General features: G+C 36.0%; 4 protein-coding genes across 5 annotated transcripts in view; all 4 read right to left on the bottom strand.

Annotated features, from left to right (window-relative positions):
* Positions 1–839: 839 nt before the first annotated feature.
* On the bottom strand, positions 840–2,822 carry LOC112090655. Its single transcript, XM_024162544.1, has one exon. The coding sequence runs from the start codon at positions 2,820–2,822 to the stop codon at positions 840–842; it is 1,983 nt and encodes a 660-aa protein (XP_024018312.1).
* Positions 2,823–5,340: 2,518 nt separating this feature from the next.
* On the bottom strand, positions 5,341–8,182 carry LOC21409123 (cytochrome P450 CYP749A22). The gene is made up of 5 exons (XM_024162478.1): positions 7,856–8,182; positions 7,518–7,741; positions 6,861–7,093; positions 6,359–6,740; positions 5,341–5,955 (listed from the first exon to the last, which is right to left on the bottom strand). The coding sequence occupies exons 1-5, from the start codon at positions 8,118–8,120 to the stop codon at positions 5,518–5,520; spliced, it is 1,542 nt and encodes a 513-aa protein (XP_024018246.1). The 5' UTR covers positions 8,121–8,182; the 3' UTR covers positions 5,341–5,517.
* A 1,350-nt stretch (positions 8,183–9,532) lies between these two features.
* LOC21409122 (nucleolar protein 14) lies at positions 9,533–15,311 on the bottom strand. 2 transcript variants are annotated; one of them, XM_024162481.1, is made up of 15 exons: positions 14,986–15,311; positions 14,732–14,866; positions 14,348–14,510; positions 14,162–14,223; positions 13,670–13,729; positions 13,316–13,528; positions 13,003–13,131; positions 12,020–12,703; positions 11,712–11,904; positions 11,414–11,607; positions 11,182–11,286; positions 10,860–10,999; positions 10,185–10,463; positions 9,760–10,084; positions 9,533–9,681 (listed from the first exon to the last, which is right to left on the bottom strand). In XM_024162481.1, the coding sequence occupies exons 1-14, from the start codon at positions 15,202–15,204 to the stop codon at positions 9,820–9,822; spliced, it is 2,841 nt and encodes a 946-aa protein (XP_024018249.1). In that variant the 5' UTR covers positions 15,205–15,311; the 3' UTR covers positions 9,533–9,681; positions 9,760–9,819. The 2 variants fall into 2 exon arrangements, with proteins under 2 accessions (XP_024018249.1, XP_024018250.1); XM_024162482.1 differs by having other exon boundaries at positions 9,765–10,084.
* A 3,798-nt stretch (positions 15,312–19,109) lies between these two features.
* The window catches only part of LOC21409120, a 1,383-nt gene continuing 1,117 nt past the window's right edge, over positions 19,110–19,375 (bottom strand). The window contains 1 exon segment of the mRNA XM_010093313.2: positions 19,110–19,375. This exon segment is cut by the window's right edge and continues 16 nt beyond it. Coding sequence (XP_010091615.2) covers positions 19,110–19,375 — 266 coding nt within the window.

The raw sequence follows: 19,375 nt of genomic DNA, 5'->3' as shown, positions 1-19,375 counted from the left end.
CCAACACAAAATCTTCATGCTATCTCCTCACTTCACATTTTCGTCATTAATATGTTCACTTTGAATTTCAAAACCAATTTCAACATGCAACATATAATCTCCTTTTAGCTAACTCCACGTTAATGCCCATAAAAAACATCCACACACAAATACAATATATATATATATATATATATCTCAAAGATAAACTAAAAGCTTGATCTCCATATACTATATCTCTCATTTATCTCTAAATCCACTTTTACAAATAAAGCTCACTTTGAAATTCAAACATAAAAATAAACTCAACCGAACTTGTAATGTAGCATCCATAATATGCTTTATCTTCTCCACGTGAGGTGCCACTTTTAATCTTCTCATTTGAAATTGAAACACAATCCATATCTCCAAGAGATCTACACACAATCTGTTCAAATTCAAATCACTAATGCCTTATCTTCCTTTGACCAAGGCCTTACCCTTATATCTCCAATTTCCAAATCTCAACCAATGTCTTATATGCAATCTTTAACTTCAAATCTGATTTTAAATCTTCTTTTGCAATACGAAATCTTCTTGAACCTGTTTTTTAAATTTTTACAAGATTGCCAATAAATTACCAACTAATAAAAATACCTAACAATCTCCCCCTTTGGTATTTTTTGGCAAAACTAACAAAAGATCCTAAAAATTTAAAAAGGTAAAAAATTATAAAAAATTACATTGCTCCCCCTTTTTGGCAAAAATAAGCCAAAGAAACAACGAAAAAAATAAAAAAAAAATCACGCCCTAGACATGTCTTCAGTAGCTGATGTCGCATATCATGTTGTAACATTTGCTGGAACAGTCGGTGTAACACTTCACACTAGATATCTTTGAGGGCATTGATCTCTGTAGCTTACTCCCCTTGAATCTTTTCTATGTCTTACTCCCCCTGAATGTAGCATTCTTCCATGTATAATGCTCTTAACACTTGTCAATCGCTTAGTGCAACCAGCATCACTACACCCACAATCATTAGTACATGCTTCTAAAGAAGTATAAGCCTTATGACACCTCAAATCAGATTTCCTTACCCACACACGTCTAGAAAAATTATTTTGCACATCAATATTCACGTTAGGTGTCTTCTTTGAGTTTGTAAAATTTGGTGGATTAATAAACATACCGTTCTTCCAATCATTTAAATACTTGTAGCATCTCGGTCTTATGTGGCCAAGTAAACCGCAGTAATGGCATGTGGGGACAAACCATCTATGTCGAGGGGATGAGATAGTAACCTTCTTACTGGAGGAAGTCAAAGGCTTAGGGGCAGACGTCTTCTTCACAAACATTATTTTGGACGTTGAGCTCTCACCAGTATAGTCAAGGTCATGTCGATCACCACTCGCTTTTCCTATCGAGATAATGTGATCCAATTTTGTGGTGCCAGAATTCATCATCTTAAATGACTTTTGAGTGTACTCTAATTCAAATCTTGTCTCCAGCAGCTTTTTCTCCCTTTCAACAGCCCGAAATTCATAGTTTACAGCAGCCCTCCTAAGTACATCCTTCTCTTTAATAAGCTCATCGATTCGCTCCCGCAAAGACTTATTCATTTTAACTATCAAAACCCATTTGTTGAACATGGTTTCATATGCCTCCTTGATTGTCTCCTCAGTTAGTTCTTCACCATCGCTGGAACCGTCAGAATCTGAAAAATCTATGTTTTCTTCTAGTTTTCCAGAGTGTGTTGCAAATGTTGTTGCAGATGATGTTGCAACATGAGCTGTGACACGATCTGTAATATTGCAGTTTAGAACATCTTGGTAGACATTGAACGCAACATAGTTGTTCACATGATCATCATCTTCCTGGTTGCCTTCAGAATCCTCATCACTCCATGTGACGTTGAGAGACTTGTTCCTCTTTTTAAGAGTGTTAGCACACTCAGACTGAATGTGACCGTAACTGTCGCACTCTCGGCATTGAATTCTCATATTCTTCTTCTTATCATTAGAGGAATTTGTAGCTCCCTTATTTTTCTGAAAATTGTTGGAGTTGTTGAAAGTTGGAGTTTGGTTCTTCTCGTTGAACTTCTTCATCACCCTGTTAAAATTTTTTGTCAATCGAGCAAGAGACTCCGCGAAGTCTTCATCTTCTTCAACATTATCTTCCACTTCGGCTTGGAAAGTAATCCCCTGAGAAATCTCTTTCTCCTTCTTAGTTTGACTCAGATTCATTTCAAATGTCCTCAGTGATCCCATCAATTCATCAAGTCTCATAGTCTCAGTGTTTTTCGCCTCTTCAATAGCAGTGACTTTGTAGGCAAATCTCTGTGGTAATGATCTCAACGCCTTGCTAACAAGTTTTACCTCAGGAATTTTTTCACCGAGAGCAAATGATTCATTAGCTATATCACACAACCGTGAATTAAATTCAGAAATTGTTTCAGTTTCATGCATTCGAAGATTTTCAAACCTGGTTGTGAGAATATTCAATTTAGATTGTCTGATGGCGACGGTTCCCTCATGAGCAATCTCCCATGCTTCTTTTGCCGATTCACATGTAGATATCATCTTGAACTGGTTAATGTCAACTCCATTGAATATTGCATTGAGAGCACGAGAGTTGTAGATGGCCAACTTGTTTTCATCACTATTCCAGGAGCCTTTAGATTTTAGAATCTCTTTTCCTTCTGCATCTTTAGTTACTGGATGTTTCCAGCCATTCAAAATAGCACGCCATGCCTTCTCATCTTGAGCCTTGATGAAAGCCATCATCCGGGCATTCCAGTATGAATAATTCAAACCATCGAGCAAAGGGGGACATGTAACTGAACCTCCTTCCTTTAGAAAATCCATTCCAAATATGACAGATCAACTCTCCAAGATCTCACCGAACTTATGGTCGGTGAGCCGCTCTGATACCACTTGATAGATCTAGGTTAATTACGTTCAGTTGCTCGAGCAAAATAAAGTGCAGAAAGTAAAAGAACACACAATATGATATTGTAGTTCGGTGCGCACACCTACATCTGCAGGCCACGCCCAGACAGTAAACAGTTTACTATGTTCCAGAAATTACAGACACCGGACGGACTTATTCACTCAAGGACTCCCTCCTAGACAATGACGCCGCTGTTACGAATCTCCACAGTGATTGTTTAGCATGCACCACACATCTTCTATTCACCTGGTGAACTCCCCAGGACTAGCAGAGCTTCCTCCTGAAAGCAACAAATCCCTCTTCCGAAGGACGATCTCAATAGCGCACTAGGCTCACAAAAACTCACAGACTCTTTTATGAAAATATTCTATTAAACCCCACATCCTTAGTGGCCTGAAACAAGACCTTTAAATAAATCTTCTAAGACCTCTCGATAATTACCTTCAAATTTACTCAGATAAGCTTCTCCTTTTTCTCTGCACGATTCTCTCTATTAAATCAACTCACAATATCTCCTTAAAGAATCAGCACAAAATCTTCATGTTATCTCCTCACTTCACATTTACGGCATTAATATGTTCACTTTGAATTTCAAAACCAATTTCAACATGCAACATATAATCTCCTCTTAGCCAACTCCACGTTAATGCCCATAAAAAACATCCACGCACAAATACAATATATATATATATATATATATCTCAAAGATAAACTAAGCTTGATCTCCACGTACTATATCTCCCATTTATCTCCAAATCGACTTTTGCAAATAAAGCTCACTTTGAAATTCAAACATAAAAACAAACTCAACCGAACTTGTAATGTAGCATCCATAATATGCTTTATCTTCTCCACGTGAGGTGTCACTTTTAATCTTCTCATTTGAAATTGAAACACAATCCATATCTCCAAGAGATCTACACACAATCTGTTCAAATTCAAATCACTTATACCTTATCTTCTTTTGACCAAGGCCTTATCCTTATCTCTCCAAATCTCAACCAATGTTTTATCTGCAATCTTTAACTTCAAATCTGATTCTGAATCTTTTTTTACAATACGAAATTTTCTTGAACCTATTTTTTGAATTTTTACAAGATTGCCAACTAATAAAAATACCTAACAAAAATCTCTCATCCGATTACAAAGATGGTATATTCATCAAAGTAATTTGCATTATGCATAATGTACTAACTGACAACTATGCTAACATTACTTTATTTTCCAGTTCTAACAAAGAAGTGAGAGAGTAAGACTTAAGAACTTTTACTTTCAAGCTTCCGACTAGAAGGCATGAGTAGCGAGTTTGCGCATTTTCGCCCACTCGAGACATTGAAACACCATCTCCAAGTATCTTAAGACAAGGATTTTTCTAAGAGAAGGCATACGCACAGAAAGCTTAAGACAAGGATTTTAAGATCATCACTCAACCAACTCATTTTTTCTTTTTTTTTTTCTTTCAATGTTTTCTTGGTTGTCCCAGAAGTTCTCAGTGATCTTAAGCTTCTTTCTCTGTCACTCTAATTTAAAGCTTTCTTGTTTGATATATAAAACAAAAATCAATCAATAAATCAAAGAAGAGGAGGAGATTTGCTCATGTGGTGGAAACCACGGGCGCAGAATTAGGCCCCATCATTTGTAGAAAATCGGTCCACCAAAAGAAAATTTGTCACTGTCCATCCTCAATAATTTACAATTTCTTGTGAAAGTGGTTAGGAAAGCAATCAGGGATCCAGAAAAGTCTGATCAGGTACTTAATTAAGACAAATGTTTGAAACATGATTATGGAAATACTATAGTAACGAAATATATAACAACTATTCTACCAACATATTCCACGCTTTTTAAATCATTGACTAACAGTTTTATTAATTTATTTATTGATATTATTGATATTTGAAAATTGTGTTTGATTGTATATGTTAGTGAATTTCTCTTGTTTGATGATGTCATAAATTCTTCATGATACTCTTAGAAGGAAATAGCTGTTCCACTTTTACTTTAGAGACTTGGAGAAAGTAATAATAATAAAGATAAATTGAGAGAGAAAAAGAGGATAAAATGAATTTCATATCAACTCAAGAGAGAGATTTGAAAAACTAACAAAGACAAAATAGAAAAATTGAAATTAGTAGGGCCAAACTCAAATTCTGTAAACTACATTTGCAGCTTTAAAAATAAAAATTCTTTGAGTGGAGGCACTAGATAGATGTATCACTTTTGAGGGAGTCTTGGTAGATTGTAAAATAAAAAATTAGTCTTCATGCGGAGTTGGCTCTGAGCTCCGCATGAGACAAATGTGTCCCACAAAGGCGGAGCCAAAATAGAAGTGCTCATCATCAAAACAACAGAAGTTCTAGCCTCTGTTGCTTGATAAAACCGATTTTGATGTGCCAGGCATATAGTTCTAGACGATCAAATAAGATTGGCCTGTTTAAATAAGGGAGAGCCTTCTATGATTTCCAATATATATAGCAATAAGCAGATGTAATGAAAATAAGCTAAAGCAAGCAAAGTAGAAAACAACTAAAACAAAACAAAGTTCAAAAAATAATTGGTGGTACAATGTTTGCAATTTCACTCTTGCTAGATATCTGCCACAGGCAAACTCTAGGCTTCAAAATGTGGGTGTAACATTACTTGAACTCCATATTGTGGGCGATTCGTAAGAACCTGAACAGGCGAGTGAACATATGCCGGTGACAGAGTGACTGTGTAGCGCTGCAGAATCATCGCGAGAGCGATCTTTGCTTGCATGATGGCGAAGTTAGACCCAACGCAGTTTCGGGGTCCAAATCCAAAGGGTACAAATGCGGCAATGTTGTTCTTAGTAGCTTTAAAAACTCCTGGAGAGAATCTCTCTGGTTTGAAAAGATGCACATCTTCTCCCCATATTTGAGGGTCGTGATGAACTGCCAGGTTTGAGATGAACAAGCTCATGTTAGCTGGAAGATTGAGCTCTCCCAATCTCACTTCCCTTTCCACTTTTCTTGACATGCTAACTACCGGGGGATAAAGTCTAAGAGACTCGTTGATGATCAGGCTTACCTGTTTTGGAAGTGGAACACAAAACAAAAACAAAAAAACAAAAGAAAATTATCATCCTGAGACCTAGTACCCTTTGGTTTTTAATTTTATTAGATTGGTACTTTCGTGTTCGGATAATACCATTACGGTACCTTGTAGTTTATTTGGGATATAAAATGTCATTTCACACGTTTTAGTCTTAAAACACACTAAAAAAGAAAAGAAAAAATAAAAAATAGACTAAAGAAAAGGAAATTGTTTGTACTACAAGGTGTCCCAATAGAATTATCGGAACGCTGAGATATCAATATGATAAAGTTAAAAACTGCGGGTATCAAAATGATAATTTCCTTCAAAAGGAATCAAGACTTCAAGAATAATTTGAACTTTTCTATTTAGACAAATAATTTGATACTTTTCTTACAGTTTTAAGTTGGATTAAGTCATCTGGTTTTGGATTTTGCTTTCCCAATAGATTGTTAACCTCCTTCCTCGCTTCCTCTTGCCATTCAGTATGGATTGCCAACAAAAGCACAGTCCAAGCAAGCAAACTGTTAGTGGTTTCTTGCCCAGTAAAATAGAATGTCTTGCACTCATCAACCACATCATCTACTGAAAATCTCTGGTTCTCATTGACATCATGACGAGCTTTTACAAGTAATCCAAGAAAATCACTTCCAAAGTTGTCCTCCTCTCCACTGATCACCACTTTCTCTTCTCTTTTCTTGATCAACCCGACAATGGATTCGCGTAATCTTTTCTCAAGCCTCTCTGATTCTATCTGATCTTCAGTTTTAAAAACTGTACTGCAAAATATAGACCAAGTAACTAAAGCCTCTCTGCTGCCTAAGAATGAGTTTAAGAACTAATGTAGTTTTATGCTTTGTAGGCATAATGTAGTTACTTAGTTTAATAAAAGGACTTACCTGATGACAGGAAAGGTTTGTTCGTAGAAATTTCTGGATGCCAATAAGGCCAACTTCATCAACATCTCAAAAATGTTTTTCCCTTCCAAGTAACTACTCCCAAAAGCTGTCCTTGAAATCACCTCTGACATTAAGAACCTAAATTCTTCATACACCTCAATCTCTTTTCCCTCTAGATGCTTCCATCTCTCTAACATGCTTTCAACTCCCTCAATCATTGCTGGAATCATCCTCTTTCCCCAAAACAAAACAAAAAAAAAAAAAACAATAAAATAAAACAACCATGACAACCTTGATATTTGCCTAGAAAAATCTAAATAAATAAATCCCATGACAACCATGATAAATGCCTAGAAAAATCTCTCATTTCAGGGTCCTATTGATGATAATTGCTAAAAACTAGTGACTACTATTGATTCAAGTTTCATGATATGGTTTAATAAATAACAAGTTAAACCGTGATTGCAATCATAGCCTAGCGGTATCCGCACCTGACTTCACCATAAGGCGTAGATTTCAAATATCCTCACCCTCAAGTTTAAAAATAAATAAATAAAATAACAAGTTAAACCAAATTATTTAATCTACTTCTTTCTCTTCAACTAGAGTAAAGGGTAAGTAGCAATGGTAGTGAAAGGAGTAACAAGAAGAGCATACTTTAAGGCTCTCTGCATGGAAGGCATGGTTAGCAAGTTTCCTCACTTTTGCCCACTTTTCACCTTGAGATATAACAAGTCCATCTCCTAATAACTTCTTAAAAAAGGCTTTTCCCTTGCCTTTGGAATACACTCCATCTCTGTCATTCAGTACCTCTTTGATCAACTCAGCTTCTGTTATAACCAATTGAGCTTGAGGACCATCCCACTGAAGAAAGTTCTTTCCTGTTATATAAAAGGCAAAAATTTAGTACTAAAAGTACCCCAAAAAAAAAAATCTTTGGAAGCCAAATTCAGATAGACATAGTACTAAGGTTACAATACAAAAGTGTCATGTACCATATAAGTTGGTCCAATAGTGGATATGAGGCTGAAGTTTAGGAAATATGTCATGTGATAAACATGGCATAGGTCTGGCCATGGCTTCCTTTTGCATGGTCAAGATTTCTTTGGTGCTTCCATGGATGAATCTGTAAGAAGGGCCTTTGATTCCTCGCAAACGCATCAGATGCTGTAGACGAGTTGGGGACCACCATAGCTTGTTGGATATCTTGATCAGAGCTAATAGAAGGCACACAAAGAGAAAGCATAAAACAAGAAGCATCAAATCTCTTGCTGGACTCACCTTTCTTGATTATTTTTCTCTATAGTTCTAAGTTATTTCAAGTTTCAAATCTCAGTGATCCATTATAAAAGATGATTTAGATTTTATGTGCCGACACAATAGGTGTTGTTGTACAACGGGTCCCCACCAATGCGAAATGGTCAAGCACTAAACTAATAAATAGTATAAAAGCGAAGTATGCTTTGTCCCGAGGCCGAGGGAATGTGGACAAGAACAGCTTTCATAAATGGATAAATTTTATCAAATCCCCTGAGCTATGTCATTTATATCAATAAATCAGTACGGGGTCATTTGTATCAATAATATATCAGTACGGGGTTGTTTAGAATATATATTCAAATTATGATTCTTAATTCTGACATTTAAAATTTAAATTTTTTATAAGAGAAAAATAATGTAACAAAATCAATAATTTGTTGTGTAATCCTTATTATTTATTTGTTGCGTAATTTTATATGATCTCCATCAAACAAGAGATGGGCTTTATGTTTGATGGGGATAAATGTGGGAGACAAAGTGTTTTCCCTATTTATTCCAACTTGTTGATTTCGGATTTCAAAACATGTAATTCAGATTTATTTTTCCCGGTTTTAGTTTTTTAAAAAGAATGAATTTCAAATAAAAAAATGCAAACACCAGTGTGGACTCGAACCATCTATTTTAATTTAGGCTTCGTTTATTTCACCGATTCGAAATTTTAATTCCAATTTTATTACAGTTAAAAGCTCTCATAAAAAATCACATCTAACTTTTTTACTCAAGTTAAAAACTCACATAAAATAACATCTCAACTCGAATTGAAAACTCAAGTCAATAAACTGAAGGAGACCTTAAAATAATATCTAACTAACTATATTAGTGTCATGTCATTTAAAAAATTTAAAATGTCTTTTGATTGACTTTTTTATGCTTCAAAATTTAAATCTATTAAATAATGTACCATAATATAATTAGCTAGCAACAATTTTGCATGTTAAAAATTCACCACCAAAAAAATGGCGTCAGACTTTTTGTGCTGGAAAGTTATAGAAGCTATCAGACTTTCTTTTTCTTTTTCTTTTTCACCTTTCTTTTTCTTTTTCTTTTTTTTTTCTTTTTTTGCTTAATGCTTCTTTTTTTCCGTATTGGAGGTGTATGGCAAAAGCATGAAGATCCAAATTGCACACGATACAGCTTAAAACCAAGAATTTTGATCTGGTGCCACCATCTTAGACACCTTGCCAGAGTCTACATCATTAGTTGATCAGATTGCACAGAAGATGCGCACTCATAATGGATAAGTAAATATTGAAATTACGCTATGAACTGCTTTAACAGTAATTGCAAATGTGGATGAAAAAAAAAAGGGTCAAAATTTGATCCTCAAATCTGAGGAATTCACGGGAACAGACTCAAACGGGCAGAAACATATTGCTATAAACATATAGCGAATAAATTACATTAATACAAGATTTGCGTGGAGTTGTGCTCAGCAGAAAATGTGAAGGGCTTGAAGCTCTTTCTTTCAAGTCTTCCAACCTTGATACAACAGGATGAGCAACTGCACGAGTCAAAGAGAGGATTGAATACAATATCAAACAGACAACATACAAGGGAATAGTTTTGCCAAAAATATTACCTTACCCGAGCCCGATACAACGGTCAAAACAAAAGGAACATGCAAGAACAAAAGTCAGCTTCATCTCCTCCTTTTCCTGCCTTTTCCTAATTGCCCAGATTTGAAAGCGTGTTCTTGTTCGTCAAGGAATGCTTTCACCTTGTTATATTTCTGTGTCTTTTCTTCTTCCATCGCTGCCTTGTCCCTTGCTTTAACCTCCTGCAAGAAATAATTGTCTTTACGCAGCTCGCGAATCGCCCCTTTAGCCTCTTCTTTTAGGCGTTTCTTCAACTTTCTCCTCTCAGCCCTTTCACGATCTGGATCGTAGTCTCTCCCCTTCACAAAGCTGCAGAACAACATGACCAAGTTAATGCACCCAATGCAGACCACCTATTCTGAGAAGCATTATGAAAAGAGAACGAAAATGGAAACTGTAGAGTAATTACTTCTCTTCAAATTTGGGATTAAGCATTCTGATTGGCACCAGCTTCTGTCTCCGCATTTGAAGAGGTTTCCGCAACATGTGACGTTCATTAACTTTTGTCTCGATGAGTTGAGCAACATCTTTGAGTTTATCTTGTAATGGACCTACCATGTTTTCTTGTTGTGCCACTTCACGTAACAAAACTGAAATTGGCAAGAAAATTTCAGGAAAAGAACTCAAGCCCTCATATACGTTGACAAATCCTCGTAGAGTTTCAACCACAGTAGCCAGTACACTAGTCCTGAAAGTTAGAAAGTTCAAATTTTCATCAAACTATCAAAGAGAAAAATGGAGCTCTTGCAAGAGGACATATAGCCCTAACGCTAACAGAGTTTTATATTTCAATGCAAATACAACATCTTTTGGCACAGAAGATCTAACTTGACCACATACTGATGAAAAGTACTCGTAACATGGATAAACAGGGAATTATTATACTTGCTAACTTCTAGGAGTTCATTCGCTACAGGGAAAAAATAAATAAATAAAATACATTGGCATCATCTACTGGAGCAATTTTCAACTTTGGCCATAAACAAGTAATTACCAACTATACAGTCTGCATAATATAAACACTATATAAAATAACCCCAATCCAGCACATTACAAAATAAAATGACAACAATCCAGTACTAACCTAAAATTCTCAGTGTCAAAAAATGAAGAGTCCTCTGGCAGGTCCATTATAGTGAAGAAATTCAGGGGATCAATCTCATTTGCATGTCCACGTAAAGAAATCAGGGGATTGAGCGCCTTTAATTCCATGAGATAATAATACTGCAAACACATACAGAGATCAAATGGTTATGTCATCAAACAATAGACTCTGTGTAGAGTAGAGTTATTTTTTGTAAGATATTTAGTTCTCATGAATGAAGTGATTCATTTTATGAATGGTAGCATAAATATTAGCCCCATCCTATATTCATAAATGAATTTTGAAACAAACAAAATCGTACTTGAGTATCTTGATTTGACGTCGTGTTTCCATCTTTAGCTGCCATCAGCAACATTCGAAGAAACAAAATTGCTTCAGGACAGAACTTCTGAGATTGTTTCACTAACTGCATCACAAAATTAATTAATTGAAATACCTGCAACTGGATACAAGCTAACGAACTTTCTCAATAAACACATTCAGATTGCATAAACTGTCAGATAAAAAAGTAAAACAGTTCCAAATATACATACAGAGAGTAGCATAGAGCACAGGAAAGAGCCAACAACAATATCACGACCCGATATGATGGGGCAACGCATAAGATATTCACACATTAACAATATTGCCGGGGTCATGACTGCATGGCGGAAGTCGGAGCAAGGAAATATCAAGGACCAAAGTCTCAAGAGAAATAATGTCTTTGACGAAGGCCAACGACTATTTTCTGCAAGGACACAGTGAATTTGACCGGGCAATAGGACATCAGCAGCAAGCTTAAAAAAATGTATTGTGGTAGAAAAATAAATTAAGGTATGAGAATTCACCTACCTGGGTTCTTGATGATCTCACAAAATTGTGTGTGGGTTCGTAAAATCCTTTGTCGAGCACAGATTGCAGCAAAATACGGGATTTCTGCACTCATGTCCATCAATGGCTTCACCAATAAATCCAATAACTCAATATTCAATGGCCTGTTATTTGCCAAGACAGCAAAATACTGCAGCAGCACACCATAAAACACCTGAAAATGGGCAGAAATGTTAAGTAAATACAATGATAGCATAGGAAATATATTTGGCCAAAACTCTTCAATCAAGAAATATTATATAAATCTTTTTTTTTTAATAGTTTCATACTTGCATTTTCTTCCGATTTTCTGCTGCTAGCTTGATTGCATTACTAGCCCGAATTCGATTGATTATCAAGATAGTATCACTATTAGAGCAATTATCCACTAATGCACAGAATTCTTCAAAGGTTTTTGGAGCTTCAATTAGGTAGGGAAGCTCTAACCGCATTGAAGGCTGTTTTTCATCGGCTGTCTTTTTCCTAGCATGCAAAGAATCTTTGTGCCCTTCACTTGTTTCAACAGAATGAATATTCTGTTCTTTTTTTGAATCTATTGGCTTTATATCTTTCTCGTCAGCGTAATCATCTTCATCATGTTCTTCATCTTCATCTTCCTCCTGATCCAAATCAATTTCAAGGTTTTCATCATCACTCTGTTCCCAGTCCTTGATTGATAGACCCTCCTCGCGTACATCATTATCTTCATCAGACCCTTCTTCATCACTGCCATTTTCAGAATTCTCTGAATCCGCAGAAGAATCACCTTCTTCACTGTCACTGTTTTCAGCATCTCTTTCAAGAATCTCATCAACCCAACCCTTTTTAGCCCTGGGCTCCTCATCAAGCACAAAGGAATCACCAAGATCGTCACCAGATATTGCTCTTGGCCTTTGGGAAGACAGTTTCTCTGCATCTTCATCCTCCTCGTCGGTATAGTCGTCTGTGGCAAGCATCCTCTTTTGCCTTTCTTCCTGAAGTTTTTTTTTTTATACAAGTTATATACAGCATACAATTTCTGAAAGTATAACACTACGAACTGCTGTAAAATACCAGATTCTTTTTAAACAAGAAGAACTAGAATAACTTTTCAAATACTAACTTAGATTAGTTTTTCCAAAAACATGTTGCACAGATAAGTGTAGCAATGATGTTTCTACAAAATAAACATCTATTGAATAATGGCTAGGAATATAGGTAAGGGAAAGTCAGCATAGTCTGAGCATGCAAATCACATGCCTGGATCTTAGCAACTGATAAATGAGAGAGATACCTCTAACTGCTCTAATCTTTCTCTCTCCTCCTGGGCAACCTCCTCTGGCGTTTTTGTCCTATCTGAGGGGCGAGCACGCATTTCCAGTGCCATTGCTTTAACCATCTTGTCATAAGCATCAGGTTTTTCCTATAACGTAAAAAACAACGGAAAGAAGTAAATAATAAAAAAATAAAAAACATATTATTTAATGAAGAATTTCAAAACTGAGATCATAGACATTGCAGAGCGTGGCTACTTTACAAACCAATAGCACAAATCTAACAGATTGGAAGTTTCCCACACCTAAAAGACATCATCTAAGAAAATGTACCTGATTAGAAGTTCCTAAATTTTGCATAGCAGAAAACACATCCTTTTTTACTTGCTCATTCGGAATGCTCTTGTTGACAAGAGCCTTTAAAGCGTTCATCTTCCCAGGTTCAGTGACAGATAATAATGCTTTTGATTGCACCAAGGACGTGAAGTTTTTGTCCAATTCTTCCATCAACTGTTCATTCTCTTCCTTATCTTTTGCTTTTTGTGCCTAGCAAAAATAATGGAATTTTTGTAAGGAAATCATTATAATAATGTTTTAAAAAATAAAAAAAAAAAAAAAGTCTGAAAAACCGGCATATCAATATTGAAAAAAGTAAATTAATTTTAAATAAAATAGAACAATCTTCACCTTGTAAAACTTGCTCTTTAATATGAGCTCATCCATCACTTCCTTCTTGGTTTTGTGCTTCTGCAGAATCAAAGTATCACATTGTAAACATACGTAACAATCAATCGAAGAACGCAAAGATATCATTATACTATGTTTCTATTACGATGGGCATAAGCAATAAATGTAATCACGAACGTTTCTATTACGATGGGCATAAGCAATAAATGTAATCACGAACAATCAAAATGATCAACCACTGCAGTGTTCTATGCTGCAAAACATTAAACTTCCAATTGATCACAGCAGATACAAGTACAAACAGTTAGAGAAAGATAGAAAGAGAAATAACATGAAGCAGTTGGGAGATGTCAAATAGGATTATGAAACCAAATTCTGCCACACTACAAAAAGTATGTGATGCTTAATCGATAGAGTAAACACAATACACCTGCCTGGCAAAAGGGGGACAGAGACAAACAACAAGAACTAAGGTAGCGGAAGGAATCTTACATTATCCTCTCCTTCGGATCGACCCCAGTCAAGAACATTCTGCCTTCGCGCAAATGGATCTTCTGCAGAGAACAAAAAAATATGCAGCATCAGAACCCCTCGCATAATGAAAATGCCTTAAGCGGCAACAGAAATCGAACAAAAGAACTCATCAATCATGGAATCAATGTATCAAGCGGCACATACTCTCGATGCCAGCAGCTTCTTCACCGCCGTAATCTTCATCATCATCAGGCAACATTTCATCTTCAAAATCGTCCCTCCCGGATAATGCACCAAAACCCGAAATATCCAACTCATCTTCCTCTCCGTCAGATAAGTTATACTTGCTTTTCTTACTGATTTTCAACTATAAACGAAAAGAAAAGGGGGTGGGGGACAAGTATAAAAAGATTAATAAAAATCACATTCTCCAAATCCACTTCATAATCGCTAAGAAAACTCAATAAAGCAAAGGAATTTACACTTCATAATCGTTTAATCGTCAAATTACTAGCTTAGAACGCCAATCAAACATGAAAATGAAAACTAATTCTACACAAAACGCATCAGAAAATCCAAGATCCTCACTTGGCGTTCGCGCTGGGAACGAAGAATGGCCTTATCGAACTCGCCTAGGTCATCATTTTGCTCTCCGATACGCCTATCCACAAACACCGAAGACTTCCCGCTCTGCTCGTAATCCTTCAGCAGCGTCTTCTTCCTCTGTTCCACACAACCAAAACCAAAACACAAAATCACGAACTCCACAAAACCAGCAAAACATCGCAAAAAAATGGCGAAATTTCGGATGAAAATTCAGGAAATGAGGCTTGCGAAGTTGCCTTTTCGATGGCTTGAGAGCGAGCGAGGCCGATACGGCGCTCTTCCCCCTTGCGCTTCTTGCCGAGAATGTCGAATTTCCTTCGCGACCAAATTGTCTCGAAGGGGTTGTTGGGTTTGGGAACCTGGACTTTCATGGCGACGGCCTCTGGACCTGACTTCTTCGTCTTCTTCTTCTTGGTCTTGGCGGCGGCGCCGCCTTGTTTTGATGTCTTCGCCATGGTTTCTCCACTCCGATAAACAGTCCAAGAAGATGGTAATGGCGTTGCTGGTTTGCGTTCAAGAGGTCGGAGAAGAATGCTGATTTAGGGTTTTGCTGGGGTTCTTGTTCTTCGTTGTTGTTGGTGGGATAACGGCACATACGGATTTTCTTAAAAAATAACCGAGGTGTCGTAAAATTAGCAAAATGGTCGTTTGCTTTATTAATTTTAGTGGTATGGCCCATTCTTTTCGCATATTCGAATTTAGAATTCAATTCTTGCTACAGTAAAAAGTTATCATAAACAGTCACATCTAACATTTTTACTACAGTAAAAAGCTTTTATATAACATCACATCTCAACTCGAATTAGCGAACCGAACGGGCCCACTTAACTTAGGTCTCTCGAATTATAATTCAAACTTTTATTACAACATTTTCTCTTATAAAAATTTAAATTTAACTTTTTTTATTATAGTAGTTTTTCTCACATGAATTAAATTCTCAATTTAAATTCTCAATTTAAATGAGTGGAACAAATAAACTTTTAAAAGTTAATCACTGATTGACTGGTCTATTACTCACAGACTTAGCAGTTATTAACTTAAATTTATCATTAAATAACTTGAAGATTTTTTATTATTAATTAATATCAATTAATAGTTAATAATTAACTAAAATTAATTAATAATTAATCAATTTCAATCAACAAATTACATGCTTATAAATAATAAATCATTAATAAATTACAATAATAAATCGATCAATTGACTATTAAAAAAAATGCCATTTTATTAAAATAAAAAAAGTTCAAACATTTATTTAAAAAAAATTAAAAAAAATTTAGCTATTTATTAAAAAAGATGATCAAAAAAGTCGTTTATCTAATTTTTTAAAAATTTTATTCATACCCAAGTTCTTATTAAGGCACCCTAACATATTTAAAAATTGAAATTATTCTAATTAGTCATTCAATTAATAAAAAGAAAATAAAAAAATTATAACAGCACTCAATTATTTAGAATGACATAAATAATAAATTTTTATAAAATCATGATAAATCATGTACTTTATTATATTAAAATTTAGGGTGCCAATAAAATTTATCATTTTAATTTTGTTGGTTTAATTCTCAAAATGACATACGAAAGACGTGTTGTCATTTCATTCTAGATTTCAATGTCGTTGAATTGAAACATTTTGACGACGACATTGATGGGCTACATACATTCAAAGTTTCAAAATCAATGTCGTTTTCCTTAAAAATAACATGTCGTTTGAGTTTGATGATGCACATGTCATTTGTGTCACGGAGGACGTCAACCTCCACCTCAGCGTTAGCAGTCTGAACCATCGAAATGAAACTCAGATTTCATTGTACATCAAAGCTTGCTTTGACCTTATGCTTGACGTGCTTCCATAGGATTGCTCTCCTAGAGGTATCAATTAGGCCAAGCGTCCAGCCTGCTACACTGATAAATTCAGCACGGCCCAGTCCTATACTGTTATAGGCCGGGCCGGGCCGGCACGCCAAAAGGGTTTGGAATGGGCCTCATGTTTGAGGCCAGCAGCCCAGGCACAGCTTGCGAAGGCCCAGGCCCGTGACATGAAATTTTAGTGAAGTTTGAGGCATTTTAGTGCCAGCCGGTCGACCTATGTTGTCTAGTCAAGCAATCATTTTCTTGTAATTATCCATATTATTTCAATAAAATCACATTTTTTTAGGGCATATGATAAATTACTTTTTTTTGTCATGAAATATGAAATTATAAAAAAAATCCTAAAAAAATTGTTAATCATAATTGAAACTCAAGTGCATTAAGAAAATTAAGTTAAAATTGAGTTTTGAGGGGAATCCAGTGTAATCCGGTCGTCCGGTAGCAGAGAAGTTGTAAGCCACCGGTCGACCGGTGATGCCTCTACCGGTCAACTGCCCCGGTCAGCCGATGCCTTTAGTAGGGCCAGCCCAATAAAGTCTTAAAGGGCCGGTCCTACAAGACCATTAGTAGGGCTTGGGCCCGGGTTCGACTTTGGCCCCTCCCCTCAGGCCCGGTCCAAGCCTGACCCTCTATTGTAGAGGGCCATGCCTAGGCCTAGGTCAGAAGGGCCATGCCGCCCGGCATGGCCCTTTTGACACCTCTATGATCTCCTGAAGAAGTATTGTCGTTTGTCATCAATAGGAGAAGTTGTCGTTTTCCAGAATTGTTGTAGTTCAGAAGAGATGTTTCGGTTTATATTGTTTATTGTCGTCATAGTAGATGTTGTTGTGCTTTTTACAGTACATCATATTTTAAAAACGCGTCATCCGTTTAGTTTATACAATTTTGTCGTTTGTACGTTGTTGTTGTTGTTGAGGTTATTGTCGTTTGTAAGTGATTTTACATATTGATGTTTCTAACAAACAAAAGATGTGTTATTTTTCATTAATCTACTTGTTTGCAAAGTTATTTTCGCTATCCATGTTTGTAAGATAAATGTTTACAAATACGTTGTAGTTTATAGTACTTTATTTATATAAATGTGATTGTCGTTTGTAACAATTATCGTTGTTTTTAGGGCCTTTAGTCGTTTCTAGGTATTGTAACTCGTATTGTTCTATCCTGTGCTGTTTATTTGTTTTTGTGGTTTATAAGAAATTTTGTTGTCCTTCAAACATTTTTTTTTTTTGAAGGATGTCCTTCAAACATTTCAGTGACATCTTATCCAAACTTTTGAAATTTATGTCGTTTATGGAAAAAGATGTGGCTTACCATTAAAGGCGTAAGTTTGGACCGCCCGGACGGGACCCGGAGGCCTAAAGGAAAATTTCGGGCTGGGCCGGCCCAATCTTAAAAGAGAGATGGTCGGTCCAGCCCAGCTCTAAGCCCAAAAAATTTAGAGTTGAGCCTGGACCAACAGTAACAGGAGCCGACCTGTTTAGCCCGATCCAAACTTGCAGCTATATTTACCATTACAAATTTATTGTCGTTTATGATTTTGTTTTAAATGTACATGCCAAAAAATTGCTATTTTGCTCAAACGACAGGACAAGATTCATAATTTCCTCTTTAAAAAAAGGACAAAACAATATATTACCAAACAAGTTCCATTTCACTAACAAAATTCCTTAATCAATGATTTTTTTTAAGGACCTTAATCAAATGGAATTAGCTTTACCCTCTTTTTCCTTTCTTTTTAGAGAGTTTTCGTGGTAGGCCAGATCAAAATCACATTAGATTAAAAAAATATAAAATAAACAGTTTGTAATACAAATTTAACGGCTGAAAATAATTAACCACTTATAATTTATTTATTTTTTAGTTGTACAATAGAAACTCCTTCTTATTAGTTTCAGCCAATTAACACCTTTTTTTCCGCCAAGTAGCTAGAATAGAATCACCTTACAGTTCACAACCACGAATATTTGATGTATAAGCTCACCATTACTTTTTTAATTATTAATGAGCTAACGATTTTTGGAACCGTGTTATATTGATTTCAAAGGCATATTTTTTCAGGTAGATGTACGTGTCCCTCACCATGTCCCAGTTACGGGTGTGTTTGTCCCCCGGCAGAGGCCAACTTTTGTCGTTTAGAACCACGTGACGTGCCTTCATTGACCCATTGTCTTGTCCCCACCCTTAAAACTAAGCTAAGATACCATCAAACTTTCATCATCATTCACGTCCCAATCCCACAATCATATAATTCTTCTTCAATATGCTTTATTAATATGCACAAACAATACATAAACCGAGACACATTGATCATTTCATGATGGTAGAAGAAGTAAGGTTAGAACTTTAGAAATCTCTCCATCTCCACAAAAAGTAAACAATAAACAAATAAACAAATAAACAAATAAGAAAGCTCATCAAAACTACCACTATATTAATATGTATATTACATTATCATGCAATAGTACATACATATGCAACATTTTATTAACTAAGCCAAGAGCCAGAAATCTTTGTGACGCTTTGTGGTGATCAAGTACCCTCCGGCTCTTCTGTTCTTTCTCCTCACGGCGATCGCCATGCAATCGGCATTCTGTATGCAGTACTCGACTACATTACCGGCAGCGGCAACGCGGTGCCCCGCCCACATCATGAGGAGTCGCCACGTCGTGGACCGCGGTTTCTTCTGGCCCAGAACCAACATAGCCACGCCTTGCCTTTTCGCTTCTTCCACTATCGTAGGACCCTTCTCTTTCC

This window comes from Morus notabilis, unplaced genomic scaffold, assembly GCF_000414095.1.
Source record: "Morus notabilis unplaced genomic scaffold, ASM41409v2 Scaffold73, whole genome shotgun sequence".
In the NCBI taxonomy this organism is placed as follows: Eukaryota; Viridiplantae; Streptophyta; class Magnoliopsida; order Rosales; family Moraceae; genus Morus; species Morus notabilis.
The sequence above is the reverse complement of the archived record's forward strand: the minus strand, read 5'-3'. Positions and strand labels throughout refer to the sequence as shown.

Excerpts from the sequence above, each read along its gene's own strand:
- LOC112090655 (XM_024162544.1), bottom strand. The coding sequence starts at position 2,822 with ATGGATTTTCTAAAGGAAGGAGGTTCAGTTACATGTCCCCCTTTGCTC.
- LOC21409123 (XM_024162478.1), bottom strand. The coding sequence starts at position 8,120 with ATGCTTCTTGTTTTATGCTTTCTCTTTGTGTGCCTTCTATTAGCTCTG. Across the intron at positions 7,094-7,517 it reads TCCATGCAGAGAGCCTTAAA|AGGATGATTCCAGCAATGAT; the intron begins GTATGCTCTTCT and ends TTTTGGGGAAAG. Across the intron at positions 6,741-6,860 it reads CAAACCTTTCCTGTCATCAG|TACAGTTTTTAAAACTGAAG; the intron begins GTAAGTCCTTTT and ends TATATTTTGCAG.
- LOC21409122 (XM_024162481.1), bottom strand. The coding sequence starts at position 15,204 with ATGGCGAAGACATCAAAACAAGGCGGCGCCGCCGCCAAGACCAAGAAG. Across the intron at positions 13,132-13,315 it reads ATTTAGGAACTTCTAATCAG|GAAAAACCTGATGCTTATGA; the intron begins GTACATTTTCTT and ends TTTACGTTATAG. Across the intron at positions 11,000-11,181 it reads CGTCAAATCAAGATACTCAA|TATTATTATCTCATGGAATT; the intron begins GTACGATTTTGT and ends ATGTGTTTGCAG.